Here is an 18,365-nt window from a genome sequence, read left to right as displayed (position 1 = left end):
TGCGCTGCTGCATCCCTAGCTCTGGTTCCAGGCCTGCGCTGCTGCAGCCCTAGCTCTGTTTCCAGGCATGCGCTGCTGCAGCCCTAGCTCTGTTTCCAGGCCTGCGCTGCTGCATCCCTAGCTCTGGTTCCAGGCCTGCGCTGCTGCAGCCCTAGCCCTGGTTCCAGGCATGCACTGCTGCAGGCCTAGCCCTGGTTCCAGTCATGCGCTGCTGCATCCCTAGCTCTGGTTCCAGGCCTGCGCTGCTGCAGCCCTAGCTCTGGTTCCAGGCCTGCGCTGCTGCAGCCCTAGTCCTGGTTCCAGGCCTGCGCTGTTGCAGCCCTAGCTCTGGTTCCAGGCATGCGCTGCTGCAGCCCTAGCCCTGGTTCCAGGCATGCGCTACTGCAGCCCTAGCTCTGGTTCCAGGCATGCGTTGCTGTAGCCCTAGCTCTGTTTCCAGGCATGCGCTGCTGCATCCCTAGCTCTGTTTCCATGCATCGCTGCTGCTTCCCTAGCTCTGGTTCCAGGCATGCGCTGTTGCAGCCCTAGCCCTGGTTCCAGGCATGCGCTGCTGCAGCCCTAGCCCTGGTTCCAGGCATGCACTGCTGCATCCCTAGCTCTGGTTGCAGGCCTGCGCCGCTGCATCCCTAGCTCTGGTTGCAGGCCTGTGCTGCTGCATCCCTAGCTCTGGTTCCAGGCTTGCGCTGCTGCAGCCCTAGCCCTCGTTCCAGGCATGCGCTGCTGCAGCCCTAGCTCTGGTTCCAGGCATGCACTCCTGCAGCCCTAGCTCTGGTTCCAGGCATGTGCTGCTGAAGCTTTTTAAACCTGGGGTTCTGGGGACTGGGCTCCGGTTTCCTTGCTAGCAAGACAAGCACTTAAGCAGCTGAGCCACTTCCCAGGCCCTGCTCTTAGTGATGCCATCTGAGACGGGCTCCTCTGTCTCCCTGCTGGCTTTAAACTACTCTCCTGCCTCAGCCTCCCAGGACCACCCCAGCTGGGTTCATCTTCAAATTCTTTATTTAGTCACACATTCCCCCACTGCTTTAATGTTTTTACTTGTTCTTAAGTTAATTTTATCTCAAGAGATACTTTCCACTTTAATAACTTCATTTTCAAGTCCTGTGAGTGAAAGACAGAGTCAAAAGTGAAGCATTCACCTAGGAACACTGAGTCACACTCATTCTGCCTCTCCCTTCCTTTTCTCTCTGAAGCCATCGGGTCCCTTGTGAAACTCCAGTGTCTGGATCTCAGTGACAATGCCTTAGAGATCGTTTGCCCAGAAATTGGTCGTCTGAGAGCGTTGCGTCATCTTCGATTAGCTAATAACCAGCTACAATTCCTACCTCCAGGTAATCCCTGACTGTATAGTTTCTTGCGTGTCAGGAATCTGTTTTTAGTACCGTGCACACCAGCAGCTGGTGTTCGAATGTATTTGCAAGTATCTGTTTAAGGGTGAAACAAAGGACTGTGGGTGAAACCTGACCAAGTGTTCTGAGAACCCGGTGTAAATGTAAGAGGATAGTGTGTCTGTTTTGGGGCCACTGCGGGGTGCGTTTTGTTGAGTGTCCGCTCATCACTCTTCTCACTGCTGGGCAAGGTGTTTGTGTGAAGAGCTGTTGGCTCTGAATTTCACATCAAAGAATATGAGTGAATTTGGACGCTTAAGGTGTCTTTTTGTAAAAATAGTATTAATTAAGAACTTAAATAATATTTAACCTCATACAATGAGTAATTGCTTCTAACTATATTTATTGCAGAAACTTTCAGGTCTGTGAGGAACATGATTTTCAGGGTTTATCTTTTTTTTTTTTTTTTTTTTTTTTTTTGTAGTGTTTGAACATTCCAACTTCCAAGTTCTCTTTTTAAATAGCCAGAGAGTTAGGTGCCCTTTTGAAGACTGCCCAGAAAATGTCGAAACAGGGATAGAAGTTTTCGTGTTTGATGCTAACACATGTGTAATAGGGTGCTGGGAATGTAGCTCAGTTGGTAGAGTGCTTGCCTAGTGTATATGAAGCTCTGGATTTAGTCTCCAGCACTGTACAAACCAGATATGGTAATCCAGGAGGATCAGAAGTTCAGGGTTGGCCTCAGCTCCTTGGTGGGTTCAAGGCCAGCCTAAGATACAAGAGACCCTATCTCAAAATTCAAACAAAAGAATGAAATGTATGAATCGAATGCTTGCAAGCCCTGCTTATATACATACAAGGACACACACAGCACTTCTGTTCCATATGGCTGTTCTGCTCTTTGTTCTTTGCTGTGTATCACATTTTGTGGTGGAATGTGGTCATTTCCGTCCGGTGCGTTCCCAGAAGTTAATGGTGTTTTTCTAACATCATTTGACTGCCTCTTACTAACCACTGAAGGTATTTATTTCCTGACTGCTTTCATATAACTTGTTTTATCTACACTTCTGTTCCGCAGGAATTCAGGCATGCTTTTTTTTTTTTTTTCTAGTTTCCCAGCTTTGTTTCTGTCGTGTGCACTTGGCTGTCCTTGTTTTGGGTGATATTTTATTCTGCAGCAGCTGGGTGTCTTGAATAGGAGCTTTAGATGAACCATGAGTAGGTTGTTTGTTTCGTTTTGTTTTGAGATAGGGTCTCACTTACTGTGTAGCCCTGGGTGTCCTGGAACTACCACATCTGCCTGTCTCTGCCTCCCAAGTACTGAGAAGACAGGTGTGCACCACCACGCCTGGCCAAGAGTAGGTGGCCGTCTTCCTAGGCACTCTGTATAGCTCTGGACAGGCCTCTGACTTCCTTGCCTCACGTGTATGTATTTATCTCATTATGAGGTCATTTCAAATATTGGATTGAGTTGGGAACAAGTCTAAACATCTTCCTGATGTTGGGCTGTATTTTGAGATATAGTATGAAGAAAAGAAAGGGGGGGGGTTCTCCTGTCGTTGCTCTTCTGCAGACGCTGGCTGAGTAGCCCCGCCTACATAGGCACTCCGTCCTGTTATGTAGCTGATTTTTATGCTATATTCCCTCAAAAGGCTTCCCATTTTACTGTGGTAGTTTGTCTGTCTGCTATGTGTATGCATATGGGCTGCCATGTGCATGCATGCATATGTACGTGAGCGCGTGTGTGAGTGTGTGTGTGTGTGTATGTGTGAGTGTGTATATGTGTGTGTCCTTGAAATACCTTTGAAAACAATGTCATAGCCACTAATTGAGAAAAAGTATTCAGGATATAAATTAGCACAGGACACATATAAAAGACCATAAGGGTAGCCAGAACTCTCAAGAACTGCTCTTAAGAGTATACACAATTGGTCTTTGCATGTCCAGATTGCTTTGAGGCTCAGTGTTGTATCCGTTTCTGAAACTTACCATGACTTACAAGATGACTAGAAGGTGGCTCTAAAATGCTTTCTTCCTCTCTTGGATTGCAGTCCTGCTGCTGTCTGCCTTTGCCTTTTCTCGGCATCCCACTGCTCCAGTTGCGGGCGGCTGTCAGAAGCAGGGGCAATGTTTTCCTGGGAAGTTTGGAAGAGTCAGGGTGGGGTGGGCATGGGGGATTGTGAAAGTTGATTTGCCTTGTTTTCTGGGTTATTACACTGTATTGTGATATCTTCTCAGGTGCTAGGTCAGACATGTTAGAGTAAAAGAAAAGGGAACATTAAGCATCCAGTAGGTTGAGGCATCTTGCCCTCCTTCAGTATCCTGCCTCCTGGCTCTATTCTTGAGGGTCACAGGCTTTCTACCTGAGCTAGTTCTAGCCGGGTGATGTCTGTGAGCTTCAGCCACCTGCTGCACAGTACCTGTGCCTCCACAACTCAGACTGCTTGTGTGAGGTGTCGGAGCTGGGGCACACTGATCGTGTCGCTCAACTTGGCAGCCTGTTGTGCACCACACTGTCCTGTGAGTGGTTGGGAAGTCAGTCATAGCATTGCTAGCAGGTCCCCATTTGACCTGGGGCATTTTCTGTCACCTTCACCCTTTATAATATGCCTGCTCTGCTCCTCTGTAAGCTGTCTTTTTGGTCCCACTTGACTGTAATAATACTGCACAGGGTGCAGAGAACACAGACAGATGAGGGACGGCATAGGAAGAAACTGCGCCTCTCCTGATGACTGACCTAACTGTGCGTGAGTGGGATGTCCTAAAGCCATGTCGCGTGTTCTTTGTGTTTCTTTTGTAAATTAAAAACATGAACATATTATTATTGTACATATGCATATTTCTATAAATGAATTCTGTTTAAATATTTCATTATTCTTATGTGAGAATATGGTGTTTGAGTATGTGGGATGTGCTGTGGCGCTTATGTGGAAGTTGGGACAGCTTTGTGAAGACGGTTCTGTCCTAAATCTTTATGCATGTTCCAGAGATAGACAACAGCCACCAGGCTTTTGCAGTAACCACTCTTAGCTGCTGAGCCAAATCATTGGCCCTATTACTGTACATTAATTATACAAAATAATAGACTTTGCTGTGACTTTTGTCTTTTTTTTTTCGTTAGCTACAGGTTTAATTGAGAAATTTCCTTCATATAGATCATATGTTCTTATTGCCCTCCCTCTGCCTCCCACTCTGCTTGTCTCCCTCCTCCCCTCCGAGTGGTCCTTTCTACCCTCTCTTGTCCTCAACCGTGCTCCCTGGATGTGGCTTCTTCCACTGCGAATGGTTTTGAGTAGCATTCCTGCTGTTCATTGAGTAGATATTCTTGCATACATTAGTACTTATTTTTATTTCAAAGCAGTATTCCATTGCGTAAGCACTCAGTTCCTCCTGACGAGCAGATAGGCTTAAAAATGGTGACATTCATACAGATAAAGCTAAGAAAACACAGTGGAACAAGGCTTTTTGTGGACATACTGTTTTTGTTTCTTTGGGATAAAATATCTCAAGTGAAAGTTGTTGCTTCACAGAGCAAATGTACATTTAACTTTATAAGACACTTCCTAGCAGTCGTCAGAGTGACCAGCTCAGTTCTCACCCTTGGGCAGTATGGAGGAGACTCCTGGCCCCACCTCCTAGTGTGGTCCTGTCTGCCTCTCCTGCTTATTTTTAGCAGTGCTACTGGGTATAAAAATAGTCCCTTTATTTTGAATTTAGTTTGTATTTTCCTCTTGCCTGAGAGTGACAAGTACCTTGTCCTGTGTTTACAGGCTATTTAGAACCTTTCCTTTGATTTGCAGGAGACAGCTTCCTGTTTTACATGCTGGTGACTGGCTTTTTCAATTGCTGAGAGATTTCCACCACCAGAGCTGCCCCTGACCCCTATCCCATGAGTGTTCTTCCTGTGTCCCACTGTGGCCTTATTTGCTTCTCTGTACTCGCCTCCCAGAAATTTATCTTGGCTTTCTTATTATCTCCATCCCCCAGTTTTCCCTAGTGGAAAGCCTCCAGTACCTTGGGAAAATTGCATCAGCATATGTGCGCGCGAGTGCGAGTATACACACACACACACACACACACACACACACACACCACGCGAGCACTACCTTTCACAGCTGAACTGATTTCTCATTAGCTTTTGTCTAGGACAGATTCCTTTCCTCCCTTTCTTTCAGTCAGGGCATAGCAACTGGGGAATCTCTTTTCTTTTAAAGTAGGTTTGTCCCTTATTAAAGTTGGCTTAGGATAGATAATTTGCGACCTCTTGGCCAATGGGTTTTAGGAACGATGATTATGTGACATATCCACCTGTGTTGGTTGTTATAGGAGAATGGGGATCTCTTACGACTTTTCTATTTTTAGTTTTTTCTCTTTATTACTTTATAATTTCATGTGCATAGTTGCTTTGCCTCCATGTATGTCTATGCACCACATGAAATGTCATGACTGTGGAAGCCATAAGGAGTTTCCTAGGGCTGGAATGATGGCAGTGAGTGGCCATGTGAGAGCCAAGGTTAGAATGCAGGTCCTGTAGAGCAGCCAGTGCTCACAACTGCTGAGCCATCGATCCGGCACCTTCCTAATTTTGTTTTGCAGTTAAGTGCTCATGTGTGTCTGTGTGAGGGTATGAGCATATGATTGCAGGTGCCCATGGAGTCAGAAGAAGAGGCCCTGGAGCTAGAGTTACAGGTGATTGCTAGGCTACCTAATTATGCAGGCCAGGAATCGAATTTGTATCCTTTGTAAGAGCACTACATGCCTTTAGCTGCTGAGCCATCTCTCTAGCCCAAGCTTTCAATTTTTTTATTTCTTTAAAAATAAAAAATGTGCATGTGTGTGTGCGTGCACGAGCACATGCATGATGGTCAGAGGACAATTTGAGGAAGTTGGTTCTTTCCTTCCATTTGTGGGTCCCGGACATCAAATTCATGTCACCAGACTTGCTGGCAAGCACCTTTACCCAGGGGGCCATCTTGCCATCCAAATGTCTATAGTTTTGAAGTTGCCCTTCCCACAACTGGCCACTATAGGTTGTGGTTCTTCTGTGTTCCCTATCCATTTTAGTTTGGATTGCCTGCACATGCTTCAGTGTCATATTTTATTTCCTGTATAGCTTTTCTCTATGCACCCTTACCACTCAAGACACGTGTGCTGTTGTGTCAAGGGGACCTGACAGTAGCATGGTCCCATGTGCATCCTTCCTTGGTGCTCTTAGGTCGGATACATTTTCTCTGTAGCTTAACATGCACATATGCTTGCCATTCGCTTCCCTAGACGACTTTCTGCTGTATGCACTTCTCCCCAGCTCCAGCGCTTCCTTCACTATTTCTTGTTATGCAGGACTACATAGGGACAGGGAGCCGACTTGGGGGTTTGTTTGCTTTTCTTTTAGGAATTCTGAGTTGGCTAGATTCTTTAAGGGTGACTTTCCATTTCCCTGCCCTTCATTGTGTGTGGTAAAAGTCTGACCTTCTGCCGCTGTTCCCACACCTCTAATGGCTTTCACTATTGCTGTAGGAAGGTGGTTCTCATTATCTTTGGTATCACTGTTTTGTCTATGATGTGTCTTGATGTATGTTTTAAAAAATAATTATCTCTGTCTTTTTTTCCCCCAGCATTGAAAGTTGTCTGTCATTTCTTCAAATATTTTTCTGCATCACATTCTCTTTGTGGAACTTGTTACATGTTAAATTGGTTGGTATTTTTCTACATATCACTACAACTTTGTTCTTTGTTGTTGATGCATTGCTTATTTAATGTTTTAGCTGAAATAGAAATGTATCACTTTTCCCCATTCTTTCCTCATGTCCCCCCATCCCCTCTCAAGGGGGACGTGGTAGCCTGACACACACACTCTCTCTCTCTCTCTCTCTCTCTCTCTCTCTCTCTCTCTCTCTCTCTCTCTCNCTCTCTCTCTCTCTCTCTCTCTCTCTCTCTCTCTCTCTCTCTCTCTCACACACACACACACACACACACACACACATACATAACTACAACCCATAAGACCCACTTTGTTGATGATGTGCTTGTAGGTTTCAAGGTTGACCACTGCATTGGCCAACAGATAAGGGGCATTCCCAAGAGGGGCTAATTCTCTTCCCAGCGGTCATTAGTTGCCTATGGTTCTTTGTTTATGGTGAGACCTCATGAACTTTTCCCCATGAACATGTCCGTTGATATTGCCTTTGTTCAGATCTTGTCTATGCAGCCATTTCTAGGAGAAACTGTCTCACAGCTGGCTTGGTGTTATCATGATTCTTACACTATTTCTGCTCCCTCTTCTTTGATGTTCCCTGAGTTGTTATGTAGATGTATCTGGCTGGCTGGGACCCCCATGATCTGTTGATCTCTGGATTGTGTCCACTTGTGGTTTTCTGTGATGGTTTCTACTTGCTGTAAAGAGAAGCTTCTTTGATAGTGGTGCAAGGGTCTGTGGTTCACTGAAGAATGATACCGCGGATTCAAGTAGTATGTAAATGCAAAGAGTGTTTTATTCTGCAGAAGTCCAGCATGCTGGGGTCTCCCATCACCAAGATAGATAACCAAGTGAGCTCACAGGACTGATTTAAAGCACACTGGAATCCCAGGGTAGATGGGCTTTATCTTACTGTATCTTTAGACATGAGCGTTGAGACCATGGTCCATTTTTCACCTTTTCTGCAGGTTTTCTTCTTAGGTTCCCTTTTCTGCATTTCCCAGGAGTTTTGTTTGCCTGGAACTCTGCTCTCTGCTGCTTCAGCCTTGGGATTCTGGCGGTTTGTTTTTCACTTTCTTGTTCCATGGCCTGGCACGGGCTGCTTGACTGCAAGCTGGGCCTGCCGTGGGCCTCGCCTCTCATTTCCCTTGTTCCTCGGGTTGTAGTTTAATGGTGCATGTTCTTTGCTTCAAAACAGCTGTCCCCGCTGACGCCTTGTGCTTAGCTGTGCTGTGTTTTTGTGGGAAGGGAGTTCCTTTTCAGTTTTCCCTCCATGCCTGCCGTCAACATTTGTTTGATTTTGTTTGATTTCTCATGTTTGCTTGCCTTCAATTGGGTGTATTCTCAAGTTTATAACACTTTAAAAACTACTACTTTTCTATGATCCCTGCATCAAAACTATAACATTATTTCCTTTTTAACAAATCTAATTTCCTCTTGATGGTTTTTCTAACTTTATGATACAAAGTCACATATATTATGAGGAGAAACACTACACGGGTACAAATAAAGTATTATTGGGGAAGAGCCCCCACCAGCGCAGGTACACTGCCAAATACTTCATTGTGTAAAGACCACAAAGGCCCATGACACTGGACAAACAGAAAAACTAGCTAATCCTCCAGGCAGACATGCTTGGTACTATTGTGACCATCAGTTCCCTAGAACTCCCATGGGAGAAGGTTATAGTGACAAACAACACAAAGCGACCAGGAGCCTGAAAAGATGTTGCTCACATCTGGTTTATAAATCAGGCTTTTTTTTTTTTTTTTTTAATACTTTAATCCTTGAAAAGCTGTTTTGCATACCAAAAAAGGAAGGGCTTTTTTGCTCAAATTAAAAACATGAACGGATTGTACTTTGGTGGCTAAAAGCATGTACGAGCACAGAGCTGTGCCCTTCATGCAATCAGCACACAGAGCTATGCTTTTCATGGAACCACACAGCTGTGCCCTTCACATAACCAGCACACACAGCTATGTTTCTCATGGAAACACAGGGCTGTGCCTTGTATGTAACCACACACAGTATGGTTTGTTTGTTTGTTTGTTTGTTTGTTTTTCATGTAACCAGCACACAGCTGTGCCCTTCATCTGACTAGTGAGTTTTTTTTTTTTCCTGAAAGTCATCCTTCAAATGTGATTTCTTTTTCTTAAAGTAATTTTTTCCCAGTTGCCCTTGTTACTTCTGTGAGCTGAGGTTTAATACCTCTTCTTAAGATGACCATGTTGGTACCCAAGCAGCTTCTAACTCTGCTCACTGGTCTCTGTGGAGGGAGAGGATCAGCCTTTTATAGAAGGCCCAGTGCTCAACACTCTGGGCTCCCTGCTTCTTGCTACTCTTGTTTGTTGAATTTTATTGACACAGAGTAACCAACTGTGACAGAGGCTGATAAATTGGAGCAGGTGCTACATTGAATCTTTATAGGTCTGGCTTCCACCCTGTAGTTGTAACCCTGGTTGCAGGGGCTCGGATTCCCTGCACTAATTAACTTTTCTAAGATTGTTAGGTGGCTGAGGAACAGAACACTGGCTTCCTTCATTATCTATCTCATTGAGCTCACCTTTCAGCTTCTTAGCAATCAACTCAAAGGCAGCTCTTTGAAATCTCAAAACACAAAGCCTGCTACGCCCCAGTGATCTAGTCTCTTTACCCCATATTACTCTCCTTATGTAAACTGTACATCATCCCAGGCAGTGATGATCTCCCTCCTCCCCATCGCTTTGTTGTTGAAAACACAGCTGAGTGTAAAGCACTCCTCCAGTGTCACCAACACTGTATGTGTGGCTGATGCTGGACAGCTGACTTGAGAGGCTGTTTCTGTTGCTTAACCAGACATGCGCATTAGATCAACCCTGCTAGGGAAAGTGGGCGTGACAGCATAGAATGGAATCTGGACTCCAGCTTCTAGAGAAGAGACTGGGTAGACAGGAGAGAGAAGAACTGGGTATGTTACGAAATCTAGTTGTTATTTCAGTAGAGAGCCAAGGAAAAAGCTGCCTATTTTGACAATAGCAGTAGGGGCAATGACTGGCAGTCTTCCCCAGCTTGCCAGAGTGACCACCTAACAAGTCGTCTACCTTAGGTCACACTGAGAGCTTGTGCTTTGAATGGCCAGTATAGACTTACAGTGTGTGGTAGTCAGTACTTAAATAGCAATTACCTCATAGTATAACTAGATATAAGTAACTTGATGCAAATACTTTATTTAGATGTATACTGGATTAAATGAAACACGTAACTTTCTCAGAAAAACATGAAACTATGGCTTTTAAATTTTATTTATATACTTTTATAAACTGACAATTTGGCCAATAGCAGAGGATAAAAATGTCCATTAAAATTCTTCTAAGAGAAGAAAAATGTTTTATTTTCTGGACTGTGAGTCCTTTTCAGTGTGGAATACAGAGAATATTCCTTTTTAGGAAAGTTGTGAAGAGGAATGGTAGAAAATGTGCCAAATGTCTGAACTACAAAAGTTCGTTGTGACAGTATTTTTAAAAAAATAATTTAAAAAGCAAGAGAAGTAAAGTTGGTGCCTGAGACTTGATGCCTCTGCCTTCTGTCTCGCCGCTGGCCAAGGCACAGTGAGTTCACGCTCACCGACCATTCCTCTGTGACGTACCACAGCAGCTAATGTCATGGAAACCTGTACTCAGTGTGAGCAGCTCTGTCCACAAGCAGTTGTCACCTCAGGCCTTTCCCAGGCTTGACGCTGTGTGGGGACTGCACTGATGCCCCCAAGGTCTGCAAAGGGAGGCGGAGTCAGGTGCAACCTCAGGGACTGAGAAGGCTTGTGAGTGGCTTGCAGAGGCACACTCACCTCCTAGTGTGCACCATGCAGTGCTTCCGGAGGGAGGCCCTCAGACCTCAGCTTTCCTCAGTAAAAGTGTTGCTATGATAGAAGCCTGTCCCGGGTTTATAACCGGTTTTAATGTTGGAAGCCGACAAGTCAGAGTAGTTTTTAACTGCCTGGGACTGCAGATGGGCTCTTAATCTTCTGGGCGGGCTTCCTTGAGGACTAGTTAAATGTGTTTTCTTAGGTATATCCTGTTCAAGAGCCCTCGGACAGGGAGTTCTTTTTGTACCTAAATCAGCTTTCAGTATTTTAGAAGTAGCGTGGAGCAGTTTCTATCAGTCTTTTGATGTTTTGGCAGAACTTGTATCATTTTTATTATAAAGAACTTTCAGATATTAAACACAGTTTTTCTGTTAGTAGTGTTTGATGCATTGCGTATATCAACCTAGCTGTGAGAACAAAACTCATTTTGACATATAAACAAGGATTATATCTTCATATTGTGGTAGTTGTCATCCTGACACAGTCGGTATTACCTTGGAAGGCAGTCTTCACGAAGGATTATCTAGGTTAAGTTGGTGTGTGGGGTTTATCTTGCTTACCTTCACTGAGGTGAGAGGCCCCACCCACTGTAGCAGTGAATAGAGCTCGAGCAGGTATGCACCCGCTGGTGGACTGCTGGAGCAGGCATGCATGTACTGGTGCACTGCTGGAGCAGGCATGCATGTACTGGTGCACTGCTGGAGCAGGCATGCATACACTGGTGCACTGCTGGAGCAGGCATGCATACACTGGTGCACTGCTGGAGCAGGCATACATGCACTGGTGCACTGCTATGCCTTTGATTATGAATGACTCATTGCTTCAAGTTCCTGTTGCCTTGGCTTCCTGCTCTGGTGGACTTTCACTTGGAAATGTGAGTCAGATAAACCCTCCCTCCCATCAGTTACTTTTCTCAGGGTATTTTATCAGCAAGGATTAAAACCTAGATATATAGTTATAACAGCTTAAGTTGATTTTTCTTCAGTATCAGTAGTATATTGATATCAATATACTACTGTTAGTGACATCACCAGAAAATTAGAGTTTCATGAAGAAAACAGAACTGGAAGCATATAGGTTAAGTGCAAAAATATATCTTCAGAAATGTTTTAGCATGTAAAACAATAAGCTTTTATTTCATTTATTATTCAACCATATTATTTGAAGCATAAGTGTTGCTTTATTTCATCAGCAAATTGGGTCTTAACCCTATTAAAGGTTTTAATTGAAATCTGATTATCTATTCTGTAAGTGGGTTTATGGTTAATGATTGTTTTAATGAATGAAAAGCCTTCCCATTTGCCAAGGAGTCGATGCAATAATAAGAAGCAGTTCCAGGACTGCAGTTTGATATTCCTTGTTTCCTCCCCGTGTGCTGAACAGTTGGCGTTGGCGGTCTCTGTTGAATCTTTTAAACCACCATTTCTTCAGAGGCTTTGCTTTTAAAGTAGACTCAGTTTTCTCTGTCCATTTGTTTGTAGATTAAAGACAGACAGACAGACAGACAGACAGACAGACAGACAGACAAAGCATCATAGACTCTACCGTGCTGTTGACTCTCGGCTTTATCAGTGAGGAGAGGCTGCAGAGTTGAGTGCTCTTACATGCAGATGACAGATGCCTTGAGTTAGTTAAGTGTTTCCTCTGCTCCCTGCCGGAGGCTGCTGACATACCTGCTTTTAATACAATTTGGAGCGAGTTAAAGCCTTGCTACATCTTGCTACAGTTTGGGTTTGGAATGTCCCCCACAGTTTCATGGGTTGAGGATCTGGCCTCCAGTTGGGTGTGTTCTTGGGAGGCAGTAGAAACCTGAGGAGGCTGGCCTACTTGGAGGAAGTTAGTTACTGGAGACGTCTTTGAAGGGTGTGTCTTGCCCTGTCTTGTTGGCAGCTGCCATAAGGCGAGCAGCTTGGTTGTACCGCATGCTCCCCTCCGTCATGCTTGGTTGTACCGCATGCTCCCACCATAATGCTTGGCTGGCTGTGGATGGAGTGAAGCCTCTAGTACCATAGCTTGGATAAGTCTGTCTCCTTCAAGTTGAATTTCTCCAGTGTTACTTCACAACAGTGGGTGACACAGACCTCTTTTGGTGACATTTTTCTGTGGCTTGAGGAGAGGAGAAGGGTTTGCTCAGAGGTAGGTTTCTGATATTCATTGTGAGTGATGGGATTCTGTGCATTATGAAAGCTGTCGTTTATATAATTCAACTCTCTCTCAATTATCAACTATCTAGGAATCAGATATCAAGCCTGGTCACATGACTCAACAGATACGGAAGTATATTTGCCACCAACCTTGATAGCCTGAGTTGAGTCTCCAAAAGTGGTACAAAGACGCAACTGGTGCCCTCAAATTGACCTCTGGCTGCTGGATGTGTGGATGTATGGATGTATGGATGTATGCTGTGGAACATGTGCCCACACATCATATACACAAGAGAAATACTCTTTAAAAAGTTTACAAGAACCAAGTACTCTGTGTGTGTGTGTGTGTGTGTTGGGTGATGGTGGTGGTGGTATATATACCTATAATAGGTATATATGGTGTTTAGTGAGATATTAATTATAGACTATAGAATACTCATTTTAAGTAAAAGGAAAAAATGATGTTTTAACTCTTTTTTTGTGGCCCTTAATATAAATAAACCAGATTGATGACTCAGTCCTTACTGATACTGTTACCGTGTTTAAGACTCTCTTCTAGAATGCCATGGCTGTATTGCTTCATCTACTGTCTTGGCTTGCACTGGAGTGAAGTTGTTTTTTAGCTTTATCCATAGAGCTATTTAAGTTTCCCATACTTGGAATTCCATGGAACCTTATATACTGTAAATGTTAAGTAAAATAAATGACTATAAAATTAATGTGACTTGGGGCTGGAAGTGTAGAATGTTTGTCTAGCATGTGGGTTCAATTCTTAGCACTTCCCCTCCCTCTAAATTAATGTGTTTTTGTCTCTGCTTTTATTTTTCCTTTGTGGTAGGGAAATTTTAACTCCCACTACAATTTAATAACCGTGATATAAAATGAAATTTGAAAATTCGCTTGTGTCCCTTAAAGATACAGTAAGGTGTGGTGGTTAAATAAGTCTGTTTCCTGTTCATAGCTTAAATTTGAACTACTTCTAAATTAAAAACACTCTTGTTATGAGTATCACAACAAGAAATAAAATCCTGATTTTCAATTCCCAGCACATTATCTGTAGCTAATCTACAGTCCGTCCTCTGTACAGTTCTTTCTCTGTACAAGATACTGAATAGTCTTTTTAGTAATATGTTGTTAAATTTTATGACAATACCAGCAATTTTGTTCCTGGCATGAGTTAGTAATTAAAATCTTTTCCTGTTGATTTAAAGAATTTGAAGTATCATTTATATACTATAAAACACACCATTTTAAGCATGCAGTTGATAAGTTTTTAAAAATATGCACGGACTAGGAATGCCCCATCTAGTCTAGTGAAACCATTGCCATCAGTTTCAAGTTCCATAGTGCCTGCCTGCTGCCAGGCCTGGTCCCTCCCCGAGCGGCTGCTGGCCATGCATTCTGGCTCTGAGCTTTGATGTTTTCAGTTTTACCTGGATGGAGCCGTGTGGCCTTTCTGCGATGCTGATGCACTCAGGACAGTGTTTTCGTGTGTACACCGTCATAAAACATGAGTTTCACTCGTTTGTTACTTTTTACTTCAGACGATGATGGTGATTCTTTGGATGGGCTGTGTTTTGTTTATCCATAAGTTGATCGATAACTTAGATGGTTTCCACTTGGGACTGTTATGAATAATGTTGCTATGAGCGTTTGTAAACAAGGTTTTTGTGGATATGTATTTTCCTTTCTCTCCTACGAGTACCTGAGTAGCCTCTCTCGGTTATACGGCAAGCGGACTTTTAACTGGAGGAAAGTTCTCAACTATATTGTCAGAGTGGCTGTGCCATTTACATGCCTGACAGCAATGTTGAAGGGTATGGTTCTTTCTCATCCTTGTTAACATTTAGTACATTCACTCTTTTTGAATTGTAGTTCCACTGGCCATGTAGTAGCATCTTTTTCAAGCTTTAATTTGCATTTTATTAACTAAAGGTTAATATATTTTATGTGTTTGTCCTTTATTTGGTAAAGTATTTCAGATATTTAATCATAAATGTGTTATTTTTTAAAAACTAATTTTTCTTCTTTATGTGCACGTGGAGTCTTAATCTTGATATTAGAAGTATTCCTCAGTCGCTCTCTCTAATTCTTTGAGTAGTCTCTCAGTCAAATCCAGAGCTTGTTGCGGTGGCTAGTGTCACTAGCCAGCTTGCTGCATATGTCTGTCTGCCTCGGATGGCATGGCAGTGAAGTACCACACCCACCTGCATGCATGAGGTGAGCACTTTATCTGCTGAGCCTTCTCATGGCCCCTGGTTGTTGGTGGTCTTGATTGTTGCATTGAAAGGTTTCTTTGTATATTCTGAATGGTTCTGTATTCATTTGAGTTTTAGAACATCATTTTTACAAAAAAAAAAGAAAAGAAAAGAAAAAAAAAACTAAGCTTGTGGTACTCAGATAGTGAAGACTTTAAATGTGATAAAACTTTTATTTAACTCATTAATGAGGAAGTTGGTAAGATGTAACTATTTCAAAGGAAAATCCACAAAATGGACAAACTAGAGATGAGTAACCTTCAGATAGGTATAGCTTTCTCCACAGGACCAAAGGGCCATCTTCCCAACCAGAGGTAACATACACACATGCCTGTAAGCAGAGAGGATTGTATATTGTTGTCAGTTATTACAATGTGCAGTTATAAAATAGCTTTCATAGAATCCAAATTAGCCTGGAAGGATGAGACCGAATCTGAGCTTGTAAAGTTTTGCTGGAGTACAGCCACGCCCATCCTTATACATACTGTCATCTGTGTCTGTTATATAGTTCGCAAAAACTAAAATGCTTATTAAAGAACCTTTAAGTATGCTGGCCCATATTCTTGCCTTTGTCAGATAGATAACCTGGAAATTTATTTGTTTGTTTGTTTTTACTTAGTCTGTGATAGGTTTTTGTTTATATTTTAGTGATTTTTTTTTTAAAAAGAGCAGACATTTAAAATTATAATGATGCCAAATTTACCAAGTTTCTATTTTGTAGATTGTATTATTGATGTTCTAGTTAAGAAATGCTTGCCAAACTCTGTGTCATAAAATATCATATTCTGTAAGTCCTAGTGTAGTTTTGTGTCTTTCATCTATGTCTGTTATCCATTTCAAATTAATTGTTGTGCATGCTATAGGTAATGATTGAGATTTTTGGTTTGGTTTTGTTTTTAACGTCTGGCGTTTTTAGCTGTTGCAGTTCAATCTGTTGAAAAGGAAGTTGCTCCATTCCTCTTGGGTGCCTCGTGCCCTGATAACTGTAGCTTTAAATTAGGGTTTTTAATGAGGCAGTGAGAGAGTCCAATTTTTTTTTTCTTTTTTGGATTTCTTTTGACATCCTGACTCTTCTTAGGATTTATTTTTATTTTACGTGTATGTGTGTTTATCTGCATGTCTGTAGTGCACATGTGCATGCCTTGTGCCTCAGAAGTCAAGAGAGCTGTGGCTCTCCTGAAAGGGGAATTATAGACTATTGTGACCCGAAACCCTGCCCTCTGCACAAGCAGCAAATGCTCTTAGCTGCTGAGCTGTCTCTGGCCCCACATTTTTCCTTTCCTGACACTGAACTCATTCACATGGCCATATGGGTTCACAATGGTGCACATGAGTACTCTGAAGAAGATGAGGCTTAGGACCAAAAGGACCTTCAAGCAAAGTGGTCTATGGAGACCATTACACTAGTCTCTATAATTGTAATCACCCACTCTATTTCTTGGTTTTAGTTATCTAAACATTGGATACAGCTTCTCTTTATTTTCTTGTGTCTGCACAACAGCACAGCTTTTCTCAGTAGCACAGGGACATGGATGGAGTGGAGTAGGGAGGTCTGACGAAGTCTTACCACCTCTAGATCTGAGGACAGCACAGATGTGAGATGCAATGGCCCAGCCTCTTCCCATGGGCCTGCCTGCCTTTTTCTGCATGGCCAGATTGTAGGCAGCCAAGTAACACAACAAGAGGCTCTGGGTTTGGGCACATGCTGGGTTGCCTTGGTGGATTATGAAGTTCTGTAGAAGTCATTCTAAAGCATCAGGAATTGCTGTTGAACTGGCTTTGTGCTAGAAGGTGGATCCAAAGTGACTAGTCTTTCAGGGCATCTCACCACGTTCAGATGTTGTCAAGCTTCTGTCATTTCTAAATATGGTGTTTAAATACATAAACCAAGAAAAATGGACTACATAGCAAATACATGCTTAACTTTTTTTTTTTTATTTCACAGTACTAAAGTCATAATAAACAGAGCTCTGAAATTTATGAATGTTTAACAATGTTTATAAGGGAAATGTTTTCTGGATGTTCTTGGAACTAAAATTTTCCCAAACACCTTCAGAATGCAGGCATTAGCTTTTGAGAAAACATAAGGGTGACTTTAAAATAGTTTACGGAATGCTAATTCATAGCTATGTTCCTTTTTAAAACCTTGTGATCTGCTGATTAAACCAGTAAAGGTTGAGATGAGGAAAAATTATATAAGTTCCCTTCATATTTTTGTCATATTAAAGTGATTATTTTTGTGAAATCATTCTGTGTTTTTCAAGCCTCTCTGGCTGCTTCCTAAGCTGAATTCATATTCATTCTCTCTCTCTGTAAAGCTGTGATGAACTTCACCTGCCTCTCTATTGCTTTGGAAACACGTTTTAGCATCTGCCCTTGAGTCTTTGAGCCTCAAGTGCTGGTTTATTTCCAACACAGGGATGAAGGTTGTTTCTAAAGAACACTCTGTTAAATGCTTGGACTTCTCTTTTCTTTTTTCCTTTTTTCCTTTTTTTTTTTTTTTTTTTTTGTCTTTACTTAATTATTTCTAGTATTGCTCCTTATTAGGCTAAATTACTTTGGTATCTCTAATTAAAAATTAAATATCTTCTAATGACCTGGCTTTTAAGGAGACTTGCAGGCTAATGATGCCGAGCCTTTTTAGTTTGTTGTTGGCCCAGACATTGCCTACTTTAGTTTCCTAATTTAGTAACAGAACTAAAACTATTCAAGACCTGGCAGGTTTGGTATGCAGGCGCCCAGCCAGGAAGCGTGGGTTTCTTAAGCAAATGGACGCTTGGGGATTTGAGGAAAACACAGCTTAAGTTACATGCTCTCTGCACTTCACAAATCCCTGACTATTTAAAGGAACTCAGCTAAGCTGCTGCCACACACTCCAGGTCTGTTTTGTTAAAACACACACACACAAAATGAAAGTTTCCTTTTCCAAAGTTGGCTTTCCTACTTGGATCTTTAATGTCTCATAAGTAATATGTGGACATTAGTTGCTAGTTTTACTCAGTGATTTTTGTTGTTGTGTTATTCTTCAAGACAGGTTTCTCTAAGCATCCCTGGCTGTCCTGGAACGCTGTAGACCAGGCTAGCCTTGAGCTCAGAGATCTG

At 42.6% G+C, this 18,365-nt stretch overlaps 1 protein-coding gene across 3 annotated transcripts in view; it reads left to right on the top strand.

The window, feature by feature from the left end:
• Window positions 1–18,365, top strand: part of Lrrc28 (leucine rich repeat containing 28) — a 125,493-nt gene that overhangs the window by 27,141 nt on the left and 79,987 nt on the right. For all 3 annotated transcript variants that reach the window (XM_029540772.1, XM_021199509.2, XM_021199517.2), the window contains exon 5: window positions 1,191–1,328. In XM_029540772.1, coding sequence (XP_029396632.1) covers window positions 1,191–1,328 — 138 coding nt within the window. The remainder of the gene's footprint in view (window positions 1–1,190; window positions 1,329–18,365) is intronic.

The sequence above is a fragment of the Mus pahari genome, chromosome 1, assembly GCF_900095145.1.
Source record: "Mus pahari chromosome 1, PAHARI_EIJ_v1.1, whole genome shotgun sequence".
NCBI lineage: Eukaryota > Metazoa > Chordata > Mammalia > Rodentia > Muridae > Mus > Mus pahari.
The sequence above is the reverse complement of the archived record's forward strand: the minus strand, read 5'-3'. Positions and strand labels throughout refer to the sequence as shown.